Here is a 24,845-nt window from a genome sequence, read left to right as displayed (position 1 = left end):
CTGCCCATTTCAGTAGCTGTCTTGGCTCTAACTCTCTCTGCCTTCTCGTGAATTCTGCGTTTACCTCCCTGCAGCCTCCTGGCGGGCAGCTCTTTCCGCAGGGCACTGCCATCGCAACCTGATGCCTTCCAGCGCCCCTCCCTGCCTTCAGAGTGGTGCCTCCCGCCCACAGCTGGTCTGCACAGCCTCAGCATTAAGGCAGCAGCAGACCATCCACCCAGGGACGGTGCAGGGTGACAAGGGCACCGTTAGTCTCACTGTGCTGAGACTGTGGGTGCAGCCTAGGTGCACAGGGGAAGTCGACTTCCATGGTCTTCAGACGGGTGTGCCCCAGGGGGCATTGCCAGCCCGCGGGGCACTGTTAAGGAAGATTCCAGGCCCCCCCTCAACCCCGGGATGGCAGTGAGGAGGGAGCAGCGCGTGCCCTGTCTGCCCGCTGCCGCAGGACGCAGTCGGGTACTGCTCTGTGTGGGCACACACACCGAGCCCTGAGCCGCCTGTCGTTTTGCATGGGCGGCTTCACACTGCATGCAGGGTGTGGTCTCCTCGCTGCACCCCAGCCATACATGCCAACCAATCAAGCGGCCCTCTTTCTGCAGAGCCTGGTGTGACACAGTGTCTCTCCAGATGCCTTGCCTGACCCACCTCACTCAGGACCACCCCTCCCTCATTGTGCTCCTGCCCTAAACATCTGGCCCCTCTTCTGCATCAGACTTTCCTCCAAGTAGACTCCTGGGAATCTGGCCTTGGGGGTCGTCCAGCCTTCCCTTCACCACTGGCTCCTGGGTCTGTGCCTCCAGTTCCCATGTCACCAGAACAGAGCCCCCACCCCAGACACCCCCACCCCCAGGAGTCCCTGGCCCAGAGCGTTGACACGTAGTGCAGCATCCACACGATCTCCTGGGAAGACGGAGAAGGGTGATTACATCGCAGGTGGCACAGTCGCACTAAGACGTCCTCCCTGCCGTTTGTCCTCCCCCCGTCCATCTTGGTTTGTGCAGGGTCAGCGGTAGAAAGGTTTCTGCCCCGCTTTCATTCAGCATTCAGCCTCAGCGGCTCCTCTCTCCTTAGGTCGAGCCGTCCATCTCTGTTTTCCAGGCCCCATTTCTGGGGAACCTAAGGGTGCTCAGTGGAACATGGGGCTTCTGGGCAACACCTGGGTGTCTGTGTGACTTTCCTGTGTCTGTTGGTGTCTCACTGGAACCCCTGCTCTGGCCTTAAGCTGTTTATTTCCTGCAGATATCTACAATGTATACCCCAAGAAGAATTTTTTTATTAGAATTCTTTTTTTTTTTCCTGTTGTGTGGCATGTGGCATACGGGATCTTAGTTTCCGGACCAGGGATCGAACCTAGGCCCTCTTCATTAGGAGCGTAGAATTTTAGCCTTTGGACCACCAGGGAAATCCCCCCAAGAAGAATTTTGATAAAGGGAAAATAACTGCCTACTTCTGCACCAGTCATGCTGAGTATTTACTCTTATGGCCTCCACTGACGTTCAGATATCTTTGCTGTATTGAGTTGACATCTCAAATCCCTCACATGTATTCCATGAGGGTTGAAATTGTTTTCAGAATGGCAGTGTTCAATCTAAAGGAAAAGACAATAATGACTGACATTTGCTGAGCACCGTCCCTATGCTTAAGGGTTTATGCATACATCATCTGATTTATACCAGCATAATATTCATTTTGGGCTTCCCCAGTGGCTCAAATGGTAAAGAATCTGCCTGCAATGCGGGAAACCTAGGTTGGATCCTAGAGTTGGAGAGATCCCCTGGAGGAGGGCGTGGCAACCCACTCCAGTATTCTTGCTTGGAGACTCCCCATGGACAGAGGAGCCTGGTGGCTACAGTTTACAGGGTCACAAAGAGTCGGACATGACTGAGTGACTACGCGCAGCACAGCAGTATTTATTTTGGGCGTCCCTGGTTGCACTAGTGGCAAAGAACCTGCCTGCCAGTGCAGGAGACTTTAAGAGATGCAGGTTCGATCCCTGGGTCAGGAAGATCCCCTGGAGAAGGAAATGGTAACCCACTCCAGTATTCTTGTCTGGAGAATCCCATGGACAGAGAAGCCTGGCAGGCTACAATCCATGGAGTTGCAAAGAGTCGGACACAACTGAAGCCACTTTGCACGCACGCACGCATGCAATATTCATTTTACCTTCACATCCAAAGTGCATTATTGAAAAGAAGTGCTCCCTGCAAATCTGAAGCAGCAAGATGCCCCTGGACACCGAACCTTGAGCAGTTGTGTGAAAGAGCTTCCTTGGAAGGCTTTGGTGCCTCCACGCTGAGGGGCAGTGGGTGCTTTCATAAAAGAGGGTGACCTGTCTCGCTTCAAATGGGATGAGTCCCTTATTAACCGTGGGAACTGCCTGAATTACTTTACTTTCTTCACCCTCAGTCTTCTTTTTATATAGGTACAAAAGGGAAAGAGTTAGTCTCTCAGTCATGTCCGACTCTTTGCAATGCTGTGGACTATAACCCACTAGGCTCCTCTGTCCACGGAATTCTCCAGGCAAATGCTGGAGTGGGTTGCCCTTCTCTTCTCCAGTGGGTCTTCCAGACCCAGGGATTAGACGAGGGTCTCCCGCACTGCAGGCAGACTCTTTACCATCTGAGCCACCAGGGAAGCCCCTTACAGAGGAGTATTTGGCTGCGTTGGGGATTGGTTGCAGCACTCACGATCTTGATTTGCTACACTTGGGATCTTAGTTCCCTGACTAGGGATCACACCCAGGCCCTGCTTTGGGAGTGCAGAGTCTTAGCCACTGGGCCAGCAGGGAGGTCCCCAGCCTTGGTCACAGTAATACCTGTCTTGGCCGTTGCTTTGTGAATTGGATGAGAAAGCATGTGGAAAGCATTTCTGGCATCTGTAGGTCCTCAATAAATGGCCCTTCCCTCCCTTTCTTGCCGCTTTCTCTGCATTCCCCGCTGCCGCCCCTGTTACATGGAGAAGTGACCGTCCTGAGGAGCTGTGGCCCAGGGGATGAGCTACAGCACCTGCCTGTGGGCTGCACTCTCCTGCCCGGACCCACGTGGGGCCGTTGCTGCGCCCTGAGGCCTGGGAAAGGGCTCAGCCTGTGATTGAGTGGTTTTGGGATTCAAACAGCCTCTCCCTGTGCCTCTGTCCAGGCCGGAGACTTGGGCGAAGCCAGACCAGGTCCACAGCTTTGCCCTCCCTCCCGGGACGACAGAGGGCCTCGGGCCTGAGCCCACGCAGGACCCTGGATGCACCTGCCACCAGCAGCAACCTTCCTCTCATCCCTGTCCTCGAAAAGCCACTCTGTCCCTCCCTAACTTTGCCCAAACTTCCCCCACGTGAGATCTCCAAAGACAACATTCTTGAGCAGTTCGTTATAGATGTTTTAAAGGACAAATATGGAGGTGCTGGGAGAGGTTTCCCTTACAAAGTTAAATACTCCTGAAATGGCCTGAATGTTAGTCACATTCACTAGATGGTTCTGTAATTGATTTTAAAGCCAGCATTTGCCTTCGTCTGTATTTCACATTTTAAATTCTCATAGCAGATCTGTATTTGTAATTTCTACGTTTCTACTATGGAGTTAATGGAACATTGGTAGCCATTTCAGGCTGATCTCGATCCGTTTTCATTGGCATCCCTCCTATAGTCTGCTGCCAACCTAAAACAGTGTGGAGCTAATTAGTATTTTGTTCAAAATGGTAGAGGAAGGCTTAACAGGTGCTTACATACAGGCTCACAGCGTGAACATGACATATTATCAAAATATGTGTAAGTATGGGAAAAAAATGATTCATATTGAATGGCTACAATTCTCTCAGTAGTTTGGAGACTCTTAGAAGGGTGGTGTTACAAGTAGGCATGTGATGTTTCTGGAATCAGTTAATGTCATGAGCATGTTTAAACACTGATTTATCTTAAATGTTTTTGCAGAAATACCAAGTAAAGCCTATTGCCCTAGAAGAGGCCGTTAAATTGATCCAGATTGCCGAGAGGGCGCGGCAAGGGCGCCTGAGAGCCATGTTCATGAAGCAGATCTACCTGCAGGAATACAGAGCCAAGCAAGCCAGGTTACTCAGCGATAAAGTGGCGGATGTGGGCGCCGCTGCGCTGAGAATCCAGAAGGTGTGACCAGGGCAGCCTTGGACACGGGGGACGAGGTGGCGATGCAGACTGGGGGTGGGGGTGAGCTCCAGAACTCAGCATTGCCAGTCTCACCTTTAGTGGGAGAGTGGAAGTTGTATGTTAGTCACCCAGTCGTATCTGACTCTTTGCAACCATGTGGACTGTAGCCCACCAGGCTCCTCTGTCGATGGAATTCTCCAGGCAAGAATACTGCAGTGTGTTGCGATTTCATCCTCCCCACCCAGGGATCGAACCCAGGTCTCCTGCATTGCAGGCAAATTGTTTACAGTCTGAGCCACCAGAGAAGCCTTTAGTAGAATTGGACTAAATTCCAGAAAAGACTGTTTTATCCTGGGGAAACTGTTAAGCACGCTTGGTTATGTTTTTTCAGGTTGCATTATAAATAGGTATGAAACTCAGGACTTTTTATTGAAGTATTTTTAAAAATCATCAATAACTTTCAGAAGCAGTGTCACTATACAAGTCCTCACTGAATTTTTAAAACTACATTTACACACAGACATGTGATTATAGAAGGGAGCAGGGTTAACCCCTAGGAGCTTACAGAAGCGTGTACCATTCACGTAAGCTCCAGGAACACTACTGATGACCACACATGGATGCTCCTTTCAGAAGGAGCCCTGGAAATTTCCTTGCCTTTGTCAGATGACCCCCTCAATTCATACTCCCATCTGTTTTCAAATTGTGACTGAGGTTGCTCATGGGAAAATGAAGAAAATTGCAGCTCGACACAAATTAGAATTAGATTGGCAAGAAAGTGAGTATAAGGACGTGAAGGGGACCCAGAAGCTCAGGGCTCTTGTCCTCAATTGTGTTTGAATGGGAATTGGGAGGGGGCTGAGGAGAGGCGGGAAAAGGCTACTTTCCTTCAAGTTTCTGTGGGGACATAAAAGTCTTTTTTAATTTATTTTACTGAAATATAGTTGATTTACAATATTTTGTTAATTTTTACTGTACAGCAAAGTGATTCAGTTGTGTGTGTGTGTGTGTATACTTTTTCATATTCTTTTCCATTATGGTTTATCAGAGGATAGTGAATATACTGTCCCATGCTATACAGTAGGAGCTTGTTGTTTATCCGTCCTATATATAAAAATGGTACTGATGAACCTGTTTGCAGCGTAGGAGTAGAGACGCTGACATGGAGAATGAACTTGGGGATGCAGAGGGGAAGGGAGAAGGTGGGGCGAATTGAGAGTGTAGCACTGACATGTGTACACTTGTTCAACCACTAAGTCATGTCTGACTCTTTTGCGACCCCATGGACTGTAGCCCGCCAGGCTCCTCTGTCCGTGGGATTTCCCAGGCAAAGGTACTGGAGTGGGTTGACATTTCCTTCTCCCATGTATACAATACTATGTGTAAAATAGTAGGAAGTGGCTCTATAACACAGGGAGCTCAGCCCAGTGCTCTGTGATGACCTAGAGCGCTGGGATGTGGGAGGGAGGCCCCAGAGGAAGGGAATATATGGATACATACAGCTGATGAACGTTGTTGTATGGCAGAAACCAGCACAACATTGTAAATCAATGATCTTCCAATTAAAAATTTTAAAAAGACAGTAAAAAAACAAATAATAATAATAGCTGTGTCTCCCACCAGCTCCCACTCCATTTTTTTTCCAACCCCACTTGGCAACTGAATGTCTGTTCTCTATGGGATTTGAAGTTTCTGGGATATGGGATATGGGATATGCATCTGAGTTCAAAGCTTAAATTGTACAATTCTTGGATGTTACTCTGTAATATTTCTCCACGTTACAATGGAAATCTTGTAAAACCATGAAGCACCACCCTCAGATTTAGCCCCAATCCTGCAATCCAGAAGTTTCTCTTGAAGAAATACAGGTAGAGGATTCTCACCATAACAAAAACGATAGGCTATTTCTTTATGTTCTCCAGATTTACAGAGGTATATTTGACATGTCACACTGTGTAACTTTGAGATGTATGACATCATGGTTAGATATATATGTGCGTTTCATTACGATGACCACAGTAATTGGTCACACTTAACACACCCATCACCTCACATAATTGCCATTTTTTTCTTATAGTGAGAGCATTTAAGGTCTACTCTCCTAGCAGCTTGCAGGTATAAGATACAGTATTGTTCATTGTAGTCACCATACCACACATTCTGCATTCCCAGAACTGGCTCGCTTTATAGTTGGTCCTTTGCCCACCTCACCTGTCCCCCTCGCCTGCCCAGACCCTGGCGGCCACAAAAGCTACTCTGTTTCTGTACCCTCAGTTTTATAGATTCCACATGTAAGTGAAACTGTAAATTGTTTGTCTTCTTATGACCTATTTCTCTTAGCATAATGCCCTTAAAATCCATCCATGTTGTCGCAAATGAGAATTTCCTTCTCTTTGTGGCTGAATAATACTTCAGTGTATGTATATACCAGGGTTTCTTTATATATTCGTCCGTCAACAGACAAGTTGTTTCCATGTCTTGGCTATCGTGACTAGTGCTGCCATGAACATTGGTATGTGTGTATCTTTTCAAATTAGTGTTTCCCTTTTCTTCCGACAGATACCCAGGAGTGGAATTTCTGGAGCACACAGTAGCTCTATTTTTAATTTTTTGAGCACTCTGCTTACTGCTTTCCATAGCGGCTGTACCCAGTTCCATGCCCACCAACCATACTGGAAGCTTCCCTTATCTTCTCATCTTCTCTGACCCTTGTTATCTCTTGTCTTTTTGATAACATCCATCCTAATAGGTGTGCGGCTGTCACTGGGTCAGCAGTGGGCTCTGCAGCCACTACCAGGGTCTTGGACAAGGGTGGATCCTCTTTTGTCCCTAGGTGGACAGAACTGCCTTAGTCCTCCTTGTTTAATAGGGGATATTGGGACAAGGTTCTTCATCAGGATCCACAGTTGGGTCCTCAGACAGTGGACAGTGGTATAGGCCACTTCTGTGATTCATTCTTTCTTTAAAAATTTGACTGTGATCACAGAAGGGAAAGCACTCCATCAACACAGACACATGCGCAAACTTGTGTGCACCATCCTTGCGGCATCTGGCATGTGCGGGTGATGTGGGGGAAATGGTATGACCGTGTTTTATTTATCTTTATGTATTAAACAAGTAAGCATTTATTTGTCTTTAGGTTTGGCGAGGTTTCCATGAGTGCAAGAGAACCGAAAGGGAGAGAGAAGAGGAGATGATATTTCTGGGTATGGTAAGTTTTCTTACAGACAAGATCAGCATCTGGTTTTCTTAAAGACCATAGAATCTTGTGTCCTCCTTAGAGAGCTTTTGAGAAAAGAAAGGAAAGCAAAATACATGACTGGTGACTTAAGAGAACGGAATCCTGTGTGTTATCTAGAAGCCTACCCGGGGAGAGGGGGGGTTCTGGAGACGCAGGATCGTGTCTGTTTAGTACACGATCCTGTTGGAGTACATGGGCTGCTCCAAAGCGGGGACAAGCTGTGAGCTGCTCACCAGTATCAGCCGTGGCCTCCACTCTGCTAATATCTGTTAGTATTCATGACCATGAGAATGGGTTTGCCCCAACATAACTGCCTTCTCCTGGGTGATCTCCGTGAAGTGAAGTGAAGTGAAAGTCACTCAGCCGTGTCCGACTCTTTGTGACCCCAGGGACTGTAACCCGCCAGGCTATGGGGATTCTGCAGACAAGAATACTGGAGTGGGTTGCCATTCCCTTCTCCAGGGGATCTGGAGATTACTGAATCAGAGTTGAACGGATATATTCCTTAGTTATTACCACAAATTTAACAGCTTCAACAGCACAACCCTGCTCCCTCAGTCTCTGTGGGTCAGGGGTCTGGGCTTGGCTGAGTCCTTTGCTCAGGGGTTCATAGACGGCAGTCAGGGTGTTGGCTGGGGATGGGGCTTCATCTGAGGTTCAACCGGGGAGGAACAGTGTCCGAGCTTGTGTGGTTGTGCCCAGATTCAGTTCCTGGTGGGCTGCCAGGCTGACGGCTGTGGCCAGATTCAGTTCCTGGGCTGCCAGGCTGATGGCTGTGGCCAGATTCAGTTTCTGGGCTGCCAGGCTGAACACCTCAGGTTTTTGTCTAGTTGTTAGCTGGAAGAGACCCCCAGCCCCTTGCCAAGTGGACTCTCCATGTGGCAGCTTAGTAGGGTGGGGAGCTGCTTACAGCCCCATGCGAGGTTTGCAGAGGTGGTATGCGTCACGTTTGCCCTTGTCCAACAGTAATCAGGGAGTCGCAGGGTCTACTCTGTGCTTTTTAAGACAAAAGTGATGAAAGTTATAGAGCAATGCCCCGAGTGTGGGGCCAAATGCTACTTTTTCTATATACAATAATGTCACTGATAAAATCTTTTCATTTACTTTAAATCCTAAAACCTCAGAAAATTTAAACAGTCTCATTTTTGGTTGACCACAGAACCCACACTCTACTCTTGCATCGCTTTTGTCATGATCTGTCCTAAATGCCAGATGATGCGCTAAATCATTTTAGAATAGCCTACATTTTCCTCTGGGAGAAGGAAATGGCAGCCCCTCCAGTATTCTTGCCTGGAGAATTGCATGGACAGAGGAGCCTGATGGGCTGCAGATCATAGGATCACACAGAGTCAGACACAACTGAAATGACTCAGCACGCACACACGTCTTCCTCTGACCCTGCATCCTGACTGTCCCACCTGTACGTTCACCCCGTGCATCACCTGTTGTCAGCACAGAATGGAAAACAGGAATTATTTTGCTTGAGGAAGGGATTCACCGCTGTGGTGCCAACACCCAGAAGAGCATCTTTCCATGGTGAAGGGGCAGCGTGTGCCCACCGCACCTGTGTGCAGAGTCCCAGTTGTGGTGTCCAGGCTTCATTGTCTCAAAGAATATGGTGACTCATCCCAGAGGGGCATGTATGATTCAAGAAGTACCTTGATTTGATCACCTGCATTGTTGATTTCCCTTTAATCTTTGATTTTCAAAAACAAGTCGACATTTATTTTGGGGATTGAAGACCCCTGAGATCGCAGCTCCTCTTCTGTTTCTTGGATGTTGGGGCACTGTGAGCATCAGACTGGTGAGTCACTGCCAGTTGTTACAGATCTTTATGATTTTAAGACTGTGCTGGATGGAATATTATGCAGCCATTAAAAGAGGGAAATCTTGACACATGCTATGGCAGGGATGAACTTTGAGGGTGTCATGCTAAGTGAGACAGGCCAGTCACAAAAAGACAAATGCCACATACTTCCATCTTTATAGGGGATCTAAAGTTGTTAAACCCATAGAAACAGGAAGTAGAAGGGTGGATGCCAGGACATGGTGGAGGGAAGCCAGCAGTTGTTCAATGGGTATAAATTTTTGTTTTGGAAAATAAAAAAAGTTCTCCAAATCTATTGCACAGCAATGTGAATATACTCAACACTACTGAATGGTTTACTTACAAATGGTGAAGGTGATACATTTTATGTTGCATGTTTTTCACCACAATTAAAAAATTTTTTTAGCTCAGTGAGACATTGAAATGTATCCCAAAATGGTTTTATATGAATCATGACTATTCATGTGTTAATACATGTCAAAAAATACAAGTTAAAAATTTAATGAGATACTGTATTTCATTGAATCTGAGATTTCATTCATTAAAAGATACATCATTATTGAAAGTGAAAGAAAATGTTTGGGCAAATAAATCAAAACACCACCTCCCTTTTTGTAAAACATACATCCCTAATTTCAGATATGTTAAACTGGTAATAGAAGGCAAGTTTTATCAGTCTTATTGGGGAAGGAAGTTTTTTCAAGTTATAATTATATTGGAAGAGTTAATATTGTTAAACGACCATAGTCTCTCTCTCTCTTTAGTCGATAAGTTGTGTCCGACTCTTGCGACTCCATGGACTGTAGCCCGCCAGGCTCCTCTGTCCATGGGATTCTCCAGGCAAGAATACTGGCGTGGGTTGCCATTTCCTTCTCCAACGACCATACTATACAAGGCAACTTATAGACCTGGTGTGCGTGCTGGACACTCAGTCGCTTCAGTCCTGTCTGATCTTTGCGACCCTATGGACTGTAGCCTGCCAGGCCCCTCAGTCCATGAGATTCTCCAGGCAATAATGCTAGAATGGGTTGCCATGCCCTTCTCAGATTCAGTGTAATCCCTATCAAATTACCAGTGGCATTTTTCATAGAGATAGGGCAAAAGTTTTTTAAATTTGTATGAAATCACAAAAGACCTCAAATAACCAAAGCAATGTTGAGAAGGAAAAACAGAGCTAGAGGAATCAGACTTCCTGATTTCAGACTATACTACAAAGCTACTATAATCAAAATAGTATGGTACTGGCACAAAAAAAGACACATAAGTCAACAGAACAAGATAGAAAGCCCAGAAATAAACCCACACACCATGGTCAATTAATCTATGACAAAGAGGCAAGAATATAAATGGAGAAAAGACAGTCTCTTAAATAAGTGGTGCTGAAAAAACTGGACAGCTACATGTAAAGAATGAAATTAGAACCTTCAAAGCATCTGCCTGCCAGTGCAGGAAACAGGAGACCTGGGTTCGATCCCTGGGTCAGTAAGATCCCCTGGAGAAGGGAATGGATACCCACTCCAGTCTTCTTGCCTGGAGAATCCTTTGGACAGAGGAGCCTGGTGGGCTACAGTCCATGGGGCGGCAGAGAGGCAGACACGACTGAAGCAACTGAGCATGCACATACTGACACCATACCCAAAAATAAGCTCAGAATGGATTAAAGACTTAAATGTAAAATCAAGTTATAATTACTAATAAGAGTGTGATGAGATGTTTATTCCCATACATGGTGAGTTAAACTGATTCCACTTTTCTGAAAGAGGCAACACAATCATGAAAATATATCCTTCCCTCCAGTTCTATCTCTATCTTAAGTAAATCATCAGAAATAAATGTTTTTGTGCATAGACATCTCCTACAGTGTTGTTTTTATTAATGAAAAATTGGAAATAATCCTAGTGTTCTAGAGTAGGGAGGGAGTTAAATGATTAATGGTGGACTTACATTAAAGTAATGATATGCCACCACTAACAAAATGTTTATGACTTATTTTTGATGTGAAAATGCTCAGAGTGAAAATACAGGATTTAGAATTACACATATAATATGGTTTAAACGAAATATGTACATATATCTATGCACATAAAAAAGTTTAAATCATGCTCCGTCTAAATGTTGGGACTTTGGAAGTTTTTTGTTTTGATTGTATTTTCCAAACTGTTTAAATTTTACTGCCTTAACTGGGAAAAGACACATATTTAAAAATAAAAGCAAATGGCCATAGAATGTTATCAAATTTTTCTTTTCAGATCTCTGAATTGTTTGATATATATACATAGGTGGACACGTAATGATACAAAATTATTTCTCTGTTCTACTCATTAGAGAAACACAGATAAGAAATGTAATGATAAAAACAGTGGTTATCTCCAATTTTCTACTTCAAAATTTAAGCTAGCAGTCAGAAGATTCAATCTAAGATAATCTAAATTTAACATGAAATTTTATATAAGAAGCAGTTTTGACTTAACCACTTCCATTTAATTTAATTCAGCCGACATTTACTAAAAATCTACGTGTAGGACACCAGAAACTTAGAGAATAGCCAAATGCTGTTTTTCCATGGTAAAGTCTTTATGGCCTACACTGATACCAAATAAAGATAGAATTGCTTGTTTTTTATTGCAATTTTTCTGTTTTTCTTTGCCATTTATATTTGCTCAGCTCAAATAAGTCTGTTTTAATTTTTCAGCAATAGAGAGTTTGGACAGTAGAAGGAGGACAGCTTGTCTGTTCTGCATTAAATGTGACTTTCTCCAGTTTGCTTTCTCTCCAAGCATGTCTTCTCTTGGTATTACATGTTCTCTGAAATTGTACACCATTGAGAAATGTATGGATCCAATTTTTAAAAGAATGGTATCTTCTGTTCGCTGGCTGATAACCATAAAAATCCATTACCCCAGATCCTAGGAATGTTTTCAATTAAGTCTATTTTCCACTATATCACTAATTAAGATAGTGTCTACTCATTTTAAAATTTCATTTTTCCATTATTTTATTTTGTTATGTCAATATATAAACCGTTGACTTCTCTGATTAAAACAGTGTCTATATCTTTGTGGGAAGCTTGGCATATTTCCAGGGGTGACTATTTAGTAACTGAATCCAGAATTAGAGCAAAAGACATCATTATGTCCTTAGTTCCTGACCAAATGTTGCCTTTACCATTGCCATATAAATTATTTTTTGATATTGCCATTTTAAATATTTATATTCTAAAATCTACAAAGGAAAATAAATAGCACTCTAAAAATTCATGTGCAGTTATTTTAATTGGCAGAGCCAATGGAGTGGATCAAGGAAGAAACTTAATGAATGTAATACATTTTCTTCTGTGGATCCCTTTGAAATAATGTGTCCTACTGCCATGACCATGGTGTATTTTATGTTACCCTGAAGCTATCAGTGTTTGCATTATAATAAAGAACACTAGGGGACACTTATTATAGAGGAGGAACTGACACTTCGAAATACATCAGCTAAATCCTCACGACACCATAAAACCCTGCTCATTTTCAGATTCTAACATGAAACAAGCTATGTTATAGATGATTTTTTGGTCAATAAATTAGACTCCTTTCTTATTAACAAATCCCCAGATAGGAGTTTCGGTGCCCAGTGAATGCTCTAGAAAGGCAGCTCCCTCCAGGGGCTCCCCTTGGTCCCCTGTCCTCAGAGCTTCCAGGCTCCTCTTTGGGAACTGCAATCAGAGGTAAAATGAACCGAGGATCAAAATGAAACGGTCTTTACGATCACACTTGGATTTCAACCCCAGACCACGGCATCCAGCTTGGTTCTGTGCCATATTCATCATATTTGGCTCCAAATGACCTTTGGTGGTTTTCAGGTGTAAATGCACTAAAAACAGACCTGCTCTGATATACGGGAGTTTGTTTTACTTTGTTTTGTTGTTGTTCAGTTGCTAAGTCACGTCCAACTCTTTGCAACCCCATGAACGGCAGCACACCAGGCTTCCCTGTCCTCCACTGTCTCCCAGAGTTTACTCAAACCCATGTCCGTTGAGTCGGTGATGCCATCCAACCTTCTCATCCTCTGTCTCCCCCTTCTCCTCCTGCCCTCATCTTTCCCAGCATCAGGGTCTTTTCCAGTGACCGGCTATTCGCATCAGGTGGTCAAAGTATTAGAGCTTCAGCATCAGTCTTCCAATGAATATTCAGGACTGATCTCCTTTAGGATGGACTGGGTGGATCTCCTTGCAGTCCAAGGGACTCTCAAGAGTCTTCTCCAACACCACAGTTCAAAGGCATCAGTTCTTCAGCACTCAGCCTTCTTCGTGGCCCAACTCTCACATCCATACTTTGACTATGCAGATCTTTGTGAGCAAAGTGATGTGTCTACTTTTTAATTAGTTTTATTTTACTTTTTAAATGCAGAAAAAAAAATGTGTTTCCTAAGTGTCTGGGAGCAGCAGCATCTTAGAAATGAGTGCAGGTCTCTGCGGGCTTTGAAGTTTGCTCCGCCAAATGGGTAAAGAGGCAGGTATCTGGGTGGGCCCTCGACCACGTGGGGCGGGGGTGGCGACGCTTTGAGCCACACACTCACCTGCCCTCCAAGGCTCTGTTTCTCCTTCTGTAGAAGAAGGATGGTGCCACCTATTTCCCAGAGCTCTTAGAAGGGCTTCCGGACCCAGCCTGGAGCTTGGACAGGTTGCCTTCAAGAAATGGTGGCTGATGTTTATCATCTTGAAGAATTACATTACGCTGTCATAATGACAGAATGATTTATGCAAAGGATGACTGTCAAGACCTATGATGACTTTTCTATGTAACAAAACCCAAAATATTTCAAAGTAAGTCATTGCCTAACATACGCATGCCACTGGTTTCAAAACAGAAACTTCGTTGGCCCTTGTTTGTGCCGCTCATGTTATAGACCAGGGTTCTGGGCCTCCTTAATTGATAGAAATTGGTGAGGTCAGAGGAGAAGTTCAGGCAAGGCTTTTTTGGGGCCCTGCTGCAGCAAGGAGAGCAAACACAAGGAACAGGTTCCCTTGCTCACTCCCAGGGCGGGGGTAGAGGTGTGGGCTGGTTTCTTATATGGGGTGAGGGTAGGGGTATGTCCAGGGGTCGAGCTGGAGGGGTGGCTTAGGTGGTTTGCAAACCCCTAAGGTGGTGGTGTGTGCAGGAAACATGCCCCCAGAACCTTGCTTTTGCTCTCGTCTCCTCAGTGGCAGGCTTCCCAGGTGTTCAGCTCAGTTCAGTTGCTCAGTCGTGTCTGACTCTGTGACCCCATGGACTGCAGCACACCAGGCCTCCCTGTCCATCACCAACTCCCAGCTTGCTCAAACTCATGTCCATTGAGTCTGTGATGCCATCCAACTACCTTATCCTCTGTCATCCCCTTCTCCTCCTGCCTTCAGTCTTTCCCAGCATCAGGGTCTTTTCCAGTGAATCAATTGTGCACATCAGGTGGCCAAAGCATTGAAGCTTCAGCATATTCAGGACTGATTTTCTTTAGGATTGACTGGTTTGATCTCGTTGTAGTCCACAGGACTCTGGAGAGTCTTCTCCAACACCACAATGGTAAAGGAGGTGCAGTGCAGGAGATGCAGGTTCAATCCCTGGGTTGGGAATGGAAATGGAGAAGGAAATGGCCACTCCAGCATTCTTGCTTGGAGAATTCCATGGACAGAGCAGCCTGGTGTGCCACTGTTCATGGGGTTGCAAAAGTCAGACAGGGTTTAGCAACTAAACAACAACCTCAGAGTGGCAGTTGGGTTTTTGGTCTTTCTGTATCTTGTTGTTTGTAATTGACCACAACTGCACATGCACAGTTATTTTTAGTCCCTTATAGTTTCTTTGTGTTTTGTTGCTGGAGGAGACTTGTCCAGGTGCAAGCACTACAGCAAGGAGTCCAGGTCCCAGCCTGTCTCATTCAGATTTATGAACTTGAGATTAGTCTGTTAAAAGTATGATCTGGAAAAGCAATGCCGTTGGAAAGCCCACAGGGTCACAGTCTTAAGGCAGCTGCAGAGGGAGAATTCAGGAGATCCCTGGGGCCGTGGGTACCGCCCACCATGTACTATGTGTGTTATTCGAGGAAGATATTTGCAAAGCAGAAAAAGAAGTGATGCTGATACAGGCATGCATGGAAGGCTGTCACATTGACCAGGGGGATGAGCGTGGCGAGGACGCTCTGAATAACCTTGTGACTTAGAAGTCCAGCTCAGGAGGCTTTGGAAAAAAAAAAAAATCACCATTTTCTTTTCTGTTAAATAGGATTTTACAGTCTAGTTAACTGGGAACCTTTAGTTTAAGTATTTTTTTTTCTTTTTTTTACTGAAGTGTAATTAACATGCAGGATCATATTACTTTCAGGTGTGCATTGTAATGTGACATTCATACGCATTTAGAAACGGTCACCCCACAAAGCTTTCACAGTGTAATTGACTACATTCCCTAGGCCTTACATTTCAGTCCTGTGACTTATTATTTTATAACTGGAAGTTGTACCTCTTTATCCCTTTTGCCCATCTCTCTCACCCCCATCCCTCTTCCCTCTGGCCACTGCCACTTTGTTCTCTGTTAACGAGGTCTGTTTCTGTTTTGATGTTCATGTGTTTTGATTTTTAGATTCCACATATAAATGAAATCATGTGTTATTTGTCTTTCTTTGTCTGACTTATTTCACTTAGCACATTACCCTCCAGGTCTATCCCTGTTGCCACAAATGGCAAGATTTCATTCTTTTGTATGGCTGAGTAATATTCCACTGTGCGTGTGTGTTGTATATATTCATCATCTTTATTCATTTATCGATGGGTGAACACTTAAGTTGCTTCTGTATGTCAGCTATTATAAATAATGCTTCGGTGAACATATATCTTTTTGAATGTTTTTGTTTTCTTAGAATCAGTACCCAAAATGAGATTGCTGGATGGTACGGTAGTTCTATTTTTAATTTTTTGAGACATCTGCACACTTTTTCATAGTGGCTGTACCGATTTACATTCCAACATTTTACAAGGATTCCCATTTCTCCACATCCTCACTGACACTTGTTTTTTTGTCTTTTTAATCACTAGTCAGACAGGTCTGAGGTGCTATCTCATTGTGGTTTTGATTTTGATTTCCCTGACAATTAGTGATGTTGAGCATGTTTTCCTGTGTCTCTGTTGGCCATCTGTATGTCTTCTTTGGAAAAATGCCTCTTCTTGTCATCTGTTCTTTTTTTTTATCAGGCTGTTTGTTTTTTGCTATTAGATTGATAAGTTCTTTATATAATTTGGATATTAACCCTTTATCAGGTATATAATTTGTAGATACTGTCTCCCATTCAGTAGGTAGCCCTTTAGTTTTGTTAATCATTTCCTTTGCGGTGCAAAAGCATGTAGTTCCATTGTTTATTTTTGCTTTTGTTGCCTTTACAACCCCATGAACTGCAGCATGCCAGGTTTCCCTGTCCTTCACTGTCTCCTGGAGTTTGCTGAAACTCATGTCCATTGAGTCAGTGTTGCCAACCAACCATCTCATCCTCTGTCACCTCCGTCTCCTCTTGCCCTCAATCTTTCCCAGCTTCAGGGTCTTCTCCAGTGAGTTGGCTCTTAGAATCAGGTGGTCAAAGGATTGGAGCTTCAGCTTCAGCATCAGTCCTTCCAGTGAATATTCAGGGTTGATTTTCTTTAGGATTGACTGGTTGGACATCTTTGCTGTCCAGGGGACTCTCAAGAGTCTTCTCCAGCACCACAGTTTAATAGCATAAATTCTTCAGCGCAGAGAGAAGTCCAAAATAATATTGTTCAGACTGATGTTAAAGACTTTATTGCCTATGTTTTCTTCTAGGAATTTTATAGCTTCAGGCCTTACATTGAAGTCTCTAATCCATTCTTCAGACTTCCCTGGTACCTCAGTGGTAAAGAATCTGCCTGCCAATGCAGGAGACTGGGGTTCAATCCTTGGGTTGGGAAGATCCCCTGGAAAAGGAAATAGTAACCCACTCCTTCCCTTGTAGCTCAGTCGGTAAAGAATCTGCCTGCAGTGCAGGAGACCCGGGTTTGATCCCTGGGTTGGGAAGATCCCCTGGAGAAGGAAATGGCAACCCACTGCAGTATCCTTGCCTGGAAAATCTCATGGACAGAGGAGCCTGGTGAGCTGGAATCCATGGGGTCGAAAAGAGGCACAACGGAATGATTAACACTTTACTTTTACCCGTATTCTTGCCTGGGAAATCCGATGGACAGAGGAGCCTGGTGGGCTGTAGTTCATGGGGTCACGAAAGAGTCAGACGAGTCTTAGCAGCTAAACAACAACAACAATCCACGTTTTATGTATTCTTGCATATGGTGTGAGATGGGGGTCCAGTTTCACTCTTTTGCGTGTGGCTGTCCAGTATTCCTCCTAGCGTCTACTGTAGACTGTCTTTTCTCCATTGCATATCTGTGCCTCCTTTGTTGTAGATTAACTGGCCATATGTGCATGGGTTTATTTCTGAAAAGTATTTGTTGTTATTCTTACTCTGCTTTATTCTTGCCGCAGGCCCCCAGGACATCAGAAACACAGTGAGGCAGGAGGATTCTCTTCCTTTTGTCACCTGATCCCAGGGGTCTTTCTCTGTATTCTAGGGCAGGACATTTGCCTTTATTTATCTCAGATTTGGGCCCGTTAAGAGTCCATTAACGGAGAAGAGGAGGGAAGGCCAGCCTGCCCAGGTTCAGGTTCTGTTTCCACCACTTACTTACTCGCGTGTGAGCCGGGGAGGTGACTTGACTTCTTGGGGCCTAAGTTTTCACACATGCGAAGTGCAGATAGTGCTGGCACCCAGCTCCTGGATGTGAGTTAAAGAAACTGGTTCCCGTAACGCATTTGAAACAGTGTCTGACACATGAAGTGTTCACTGTTAGTTTTTGAAATGGCCGATCGTCGTGGGTTTAAATACATCATTCATGATTCAAAATGTCTATTCTGTTGCCATTTTTGTCTGTTTAAGTTAGCCTTGATCAAAATGGTTAATATTCCAGAATTGGCAAGATATGGGGGAAAAGGCTGTTGTTTACTGTTAGGAGGTGGGGAGTAAATCAACCCTGCAGCCTCTTACAAGGCAGCTCAGCAATGTCCATTAAAATTACAAACAGGTTTTAAAAGTATGATCCATGGTACCCATAAAAAGCCATTTTCACACAAAATATTTTAAGCCAGAAGAAACCCATCAGTGAAGAGCTACAAAGAGCATAGAGGGTTAAGAGCAGAGACTCTAGAGGTACATGCTTCAGGTCAAACCACAGTCTGCCACTTGCTGGCCGTGTGACTCTGGACAAGATCCTTGACCTCTCTGTACTCTAGTTTCTGCATATATAAAATGAAGGTAGTAATGGTATTCATACATTAAGCTGCTTATTTATTATGAGAAATAAATTAATGAGTATTTACAAACTAGTCAAAATAGCGTCTCAAAAACTGTTAAGCGCTGTTGAAGTGTTTATTTTAAAACATTTTTAAAGACGACAGGACGCAAAAGTAGCCAGTTAAGCTCCCACCACCACGCTAATCAGCTAATAGGCTCAACTGTTCTATTCTAGCCCAGCTGTTAACTAATCAAACTTTACTAAAAATTTTAGAAATTAGATATAACGGGCTAGAAATGGCTTTATTTTTCATTGTTTCCCACCTTTGAAACTGTGGCATGGAAATCAAACCAGTCAATCCTAAAGGAAATCAATCCTGAATATTCATTGGAAGGACTGATGCTGAAGCTGAAGCTCCAATACTTTGGCCACATGATGCGAAGAACCGACTGGTTGGAAAAGACCCTGATGCTGGGAAAGATTGGGGGCAGGAGGAGAAGGGGATGACAGAGGGTGAGATGGTTGGATGGCATCACCGACTCGATGGACACAAGTTTGAGCACATTCCAAAAGATAGTGAAGGACAGGGAAGCCTGGCGTGGTACAGTCCATGGGGTTACAAAGAGTCAGACATGACTGAGCAACTGAAAAACGACAACAAAAATAAAGATTAACCATAACTAAAGTATAAGCAGAGGGCAAAACAAAGCCATTAGCTCTGACTCCACACAGCCCTTACCCCACTTCTTCTTGCTGGGTTTGTCTCTCTGAGGAGGTGTGTTTCTGTAAACACAGATATATAAATGTAGGTGTATTACTCTGAAATGAAATGCTGAAACAAAGGGCTTATTTTTGTAAACTGGAGAACACACACACACACACACACACACACACACACACACACACACATACACATGATCTGAAAACAGACCAGCTGAAGAGCAGTTTCCTCCCCAGCATGAGGCATTCCACGAGCAAATTAGAGCGACAAGCGTGAGGCGTGGCCGACGGGTTGACGAAGTGGCTCTGGCTGCTCCCTAATGATGCCCACTCAGGCTGTGTCCAAGAGGCAGCTGGAGCTAATTAATCTCTGCACTGACAAGGCGGGCATTTGCTGGAATGGACAGTGGGCACTCTTCCTTCCCAGCCCTGCTCCATCCTCGGCTCCCGTGATGACAGAGCATGAAAGAGAAGCAACACCCCCAGGACCACGAGCTGCTCGAGAAAGTTGCCAGCATTAAATCACTTATTTGTGACTGATAAATTGGCCAGATTGTCATTTGGACAAATGTCCATTTTATCTTACTAATTTGAAGAAGGATTTTTAAAGACAAAGCCCATCAAACATTAGATAAGCATTTTAAGTTAATGGACCATAGAGTCCTATTTCTCCACAAACCCAGGAAGCATCATCTTATGTCCTATTTTTACGGCACCATCAATTATTAATATGTATATTTTTGCTGACGGAGGACCTTGCTATAAACGTAGGTTTCGTTAACCAGTTCTGGGTCATTAACCGTGGAAAGCTTGTAAATATAATGGTTTATTCACATGGGAAGCCTTCATTAAGATGCATTATTCTACAGCTGTTGTATTTCCATATATAGTATATTATCGTGTTCTCTATTTCCCTTTAATATTCGTAATTTATTTTTAAACGAGTTGCTGTTTATGTGGTGAGTTAACAAATTTGAGTTCCATAAGACCAAAGTTGCTAAAGAAGAAAACATGGTTTAGCCCAGAGGAAAAGCTGCTCATTAACATAGGACCTAAATATATTATAACCTTTAAATTCAAAAGCAACTAGAGAACGAAACTACAAATGACCCCAAATGTATTTTTGTCAGAGAAAGTCTATCTCAAGAAACACGCATGAATACACACGTATTAACAGCCCAGCATGGTGTAATAGGGGAAACACAGACCCAGAGGACCCCAGAAACCTTATTGCCAACTTATTCATTAGCATAAGATGGCTTGGGGAGTGGGGGGGGTCATTAACTGATGGACCTCAGTGTCCCCATCTGTTCAATGGGATAATCAGATCCTCACTCCTGTCTCTAAAGATGGATGTAACATCAGTGAAGAAATGTAGAGTGAGAAGGTGTGGGACGGAGTGTCATGCCAGTTACAGGACTCTGGTGAGGGCAGGGAGACTTCTGTTTCATCACAGATCGTGGATGTGTCAGGAAGTTGGCTGAGCGCTTTGTATAGAACTGTTGAGAGGAGTAGTCAGAGTCGCCTACTCGTTAATTCACTTTTTAAAGTTTTTTTTATGTATTCACATTTGACTGCACTGGATCTTCATTGTTGACTGGGCTGTTCTGTGGTTGTGGCGCGTGGGTTTCTTGCTGCGGTGGCCGCTCCTGTCGCAGAGCACCGGCCGTAGTGGCCTCTCTCAGGCCCAGCAGCTGTGGCACGTGGGGCTTAGTTACGCCGCAGCACGATGGATCTTCCCGGACCAGGGGTCACACCCATGTCCCCTGCCTTGGTCGGTGGATTCATAACCACTGGACCACCAGGGAAGTCCCTCATAAATTCACTTTTAAGAATCTGAAGGCGGCAAGGCTCGGCTAAAACACAGTTTGCGTGTGTGTCTTTATGGAAAATCTGCTATGATTTACCGTAAGAACAATGTAGTCTGTGGGGGCGGGAGGGAAATGTCATATGACTCACTGGTAAAGAATCATAACATTGACGCAAGACCTTAAAACAAATTTACACTTTCATCAGAGACATAGAAATTTGGGTCCTTTGTAGCAGAGATGCATTTGAACTTCTTCATGAAAACAATGACCTTTAGGAGAGATCAGATAAAAATTTCTGTGAGTTATAAACTTGTATTTCATGACACCAGGAATGTAAAACATTACCTAAAAAATATAAGAATTGGTTATTTCTCTCAATGATTAAATAAGGGGAATTCCTATCTCTTTATTTTGACACAAAATCATGACTTTGAGTTATATATTGAAGCAATTCAGATCACTAGTTTATTAACATTGTTTTTTAAAAATGATTCTGCAATTCTTATTCTAGATTCACTTTTAAAGTAGTTTTAAGGGTTTTTTCCTAATCAAAAGTTGTACATTCTCATGTTCTCATTATACTAAACTTAGACAATAGACTCATTCTGTTAGACATTCTAATGCATATTTTTATTGAGTATTATATGTGTGATTTTCTTTTTTTTCAACTGACCTTATGTCATTAAGTGAATTCTAACAGCATCTCAATTGTGAATTCAAGTAGAGAAATGCCTCCTGGGGGTTATAAATATTTCTTGGGGATTGTGTGTGTTTGCACCTGCATACTTGCTACATTTAATTATTTCATCCACTTGGAATTTACTTATATATATATATAAGCATTAGTGGTAAAGAATCCACCTATCAATGCAGGAGACCTAAGAGACTTGGGTTCAATCCCTGAGTCAGGATTGAAGATCCTCTGGAGGAGGAAATGGCAACCCATTCCAGAATTCTTGGCTGGGAAATGCCGCAGACAGAGGAGCCTGGCAGGCAACAGTCCATGGGGCTGCAAAGAGTCAGACACGACTGAACATCTGAGCGGTGACCTAAAATGAGTCTTTAAGATTATCTTTTTTCCACATAATTGATTTAAATGTATACTTTTGCTGATGTCTTTTGAATTTTGTTATACACTAGTTTCACAGATTTAGAAATGGACTTTCATGTCTTTCTCTTATCTCTGAGACTTTCTTTACCTGGTGCAGTTCAGTTCAGTCACTCAGTCATGTCCGACTCTTTGTGACCATATGGACTGCAGCACACCAGGCCTCCCTGTCCTGATAGCCCCTAACATCCTTGGGTCTCACCTGCTAAGATGTTGGTGCCCCTGGTGTAACGATAAAGCATAACCAGGTGCCAGGCTCCATGGCTGGCTTTGGGCTCCAGGGACTCCTCACAGCCTAATACTGTCCTGCCCTTAGGAGAATCGGCGCCTTGTTCGCTATCACCAAGACGGCAAGTGGCCCTGCCAAGACATAAACCGGACATTCTGTCCCCAAACCCCTGAGCATGGCCTTGGATCACAGAAGCTGGGGCTGGTGGCTGCCTCTGCCATCTGCCTGCTATGTGAATTTGGGAAAGTTAACTAGCCTCTCTACTTCCATTTCCTTGTTTGCTGTTGTTTTTTCCCACTTCTTTGTATGATAAGAATACCTGCCTGGCTGGGTTGCTATGAGGGCTAAAACATTGTGTCTCTCCAGTGAGCGGGCACAGCAGAGACTCCGGAAGTCGTCCTGCGTCTTCCTCTGTGATTCCTCCCTTAGACAGCCCCTCTTCCATCTCTCCTTCTCCGCCTGTTCCCTCTCCTCCCCTCCTCGCCTCACTTCTTCCCTTCCCCCTCCCCTCCTCTTTTTCATCTCCCCCTCCTCCTCCCCTTCCTCTTCTTTCTCTTGACCATCACCCTTGTAGACTCTGTAGCCCATATGGTCTCTGTCCCAGCTATTCAGGGTGGCCATTGTAGTGTGAAAGCTACCATAGGCGATGTGTGAATGAATGGGCCTGTCTGCATTCCAGTCAAACTTTATTCACAAAAATAATGGGCCAGGTTTGACCTGTGGGCTCTCAGTGACTAAACCATTTTCTAGAGCCAATTAGTTTTTCCTCGAACCTGATTATTGTCAGAATCACTTGAAGATTTTACCAAACTACAATTTTTTTTTTTTTTTTTTTGCTTCTACCTCACCTCCAGGGTGGAACTAGGAGTCTGTACTTTTTTTTAATGCTCTTTGGAATTTTGATGAATAATGTGAACGTGGAAAAACCGAACTCACTAGTATATTTAAGGATGTATTCTATCTGAAATAATTTCCCTGAATAAGTTCAGTTCAGTTCAGTCGCTCAGTCGTATCTGACTCTTTCGACCCCATGGACTGCAGCACACCAGGCCTCCCTGTCCATCACCAACTGCTGGAGCTTGCTCAAACTCATGTCCATCGCATTGGTGATGCCATCCAACCATCTCATCCTCTGTCATCCCCTTCTCCTCCTGCCTTCGATCTTTCCCAGCATCAGGGTCTTTTCAGATGAGTCAGTTCTTCCCATCAGGTGGCCAAAGTATTGGAGTTTCAGCTTCAGCATCAGTCCTTCCAGTGAACACCCAGGACTGATCTCCTTTAGGATGGACTGGTTGGATCTCCTTGCTGTCCAAGGGACTATCAAGAGTCTTCTCCAACACCACAGTTCAAAAGCATCAGTTCTTCTCTGTTCAGCCTTCTTTATGATCCAACTCTCACATCCATACACGACTACTGGAAAAACCATAGCTTTGACTAGACAGACTTTTGTCAGCAAAGTGATGTCTCTGCTTTTTAATATGCTGTCTAGGTTGGTCATAACTTTTCTTCCAAGGAGCAAGCATCTTTTAATTTCATGGCTGTGGTCACCATCTGCAGTGATTTTGAAGCCCCCCCCAAAAAATAAAGTCAGCCACTGTTTCCATTGTTTCCCCATCTATTTGCGATGAAGTGGTGGGACCAGAAGCTATGATCTTAGTTTTCTGAATGTTGAGTTTTAAGCCAGCTTTTTCACTCTCCTCTTTCACTTTCATCAAGAGGCTCTTTAGTTCTTCTTCGCTTTCTACCATAAGGGTGGTGTCCCTGAACAAAGTGACAACTAAAAACAAGAAAGGAGCAAATATAAAATAAGAAAGAATTTGGGGAAGATAAAAGCATGCTCAAAAAAGCATAACAATAATAACCCCTCTAATATTCCCTCTAAATAATTCCAAATAATAAATGGATGTAATTGAAAGTCAAATTAATTGTGAAAGATATATCTTTGGTAGCACACTGCAAGCAAGTAAACAAGAGATGGAAAATACAAGAGAAAAGTTCAGATCAAACAGGTGGTCTGCCGTTTGTGTAATATTTATTACAGGAGGAGAAGTGGAGATAAATAACAGAAGGAAAATTTACAGAGGGGAAGACATAATTTTTTTTTTTTTTTTTAGTAAACATCTCTTCATTTTACTTACTCATTTTGGCCACGCCATGTGGCATGCAACATCTTAGTTCCCTGACAGAAATCCAACCAATGCATTGGAAGTGCGGAGTCTTTAACCACTGGATGACGAGCAAAGTCCCAAGACGTGATTCTTTATATTGAATTGACCCACCACATGGAGAATGTGATACATGAAGAAATGCACTCACCTAGATTCATTGTGATGAACTTTCAAAAGTCTGTAAAGCATCCTAAGAGCAGAAAAGCTTATCTACAAAGCAAAAATCATTCAAGTCCCAACAAGCTAGTTCCTGGCAGCTCTGCCTGGTAGAAGAAGTATTCTCCAAGGTTGCTAGTAAATTGCCATTTGAAGGGGAGGGACCGAATGAA

General features: G+C 43.9%; 1 protein-coding gene across 3 annotated transcripts in view; it reads left to right on the top strand.

Annotated features, from left to right (window-relative positions):
* Window positions 1-24,845, top strand: part of DRC11 (dynein regulatory complex subunit 11) — a 179,043-nt gene that overhangs the window by 15,583 nt on the left and 138,615 nt on the right. For all 3 annotated transcript variants that reach the window (XM_081491109.1, XM_081491108.1, XM_081491110.1), the window contains exons 4-5: window positions 3,919-4,110; window positions 7,250-7,321. In XM_081491109.1, coding sequence (XP_081347235.1) covers window positions 3,919-4,110; window positions 7,250-7,321 — 264 coding nt within the window. The remainder of the gene's footprint in view (window positions 1-3,918; window positions 4,111-7,249; window positions 7,322-24,845) is intronic.

Source organism: Giraffa tippelskirchi, chromosome 5 (assembly GCF_054371585.1).
Source record: "Giraffa tippelskirchi isolate mGirTip1 chromosome 5, T2T-mGirTip1v1.2.pri, whole genome shotgun sequence".
Taxonomy (NCBI): Eukaryota; Metazoa; Chordata; class Mammalia; order Artiodactyla; family Giraffidae; genus Giraffa; species Giraffa tippelskirchi.
The sequence above is the reverse complement of the archived record's forward strand: the minus strand, read 5'-3'. Positions and strand labels throughout refer to the sequence as shown.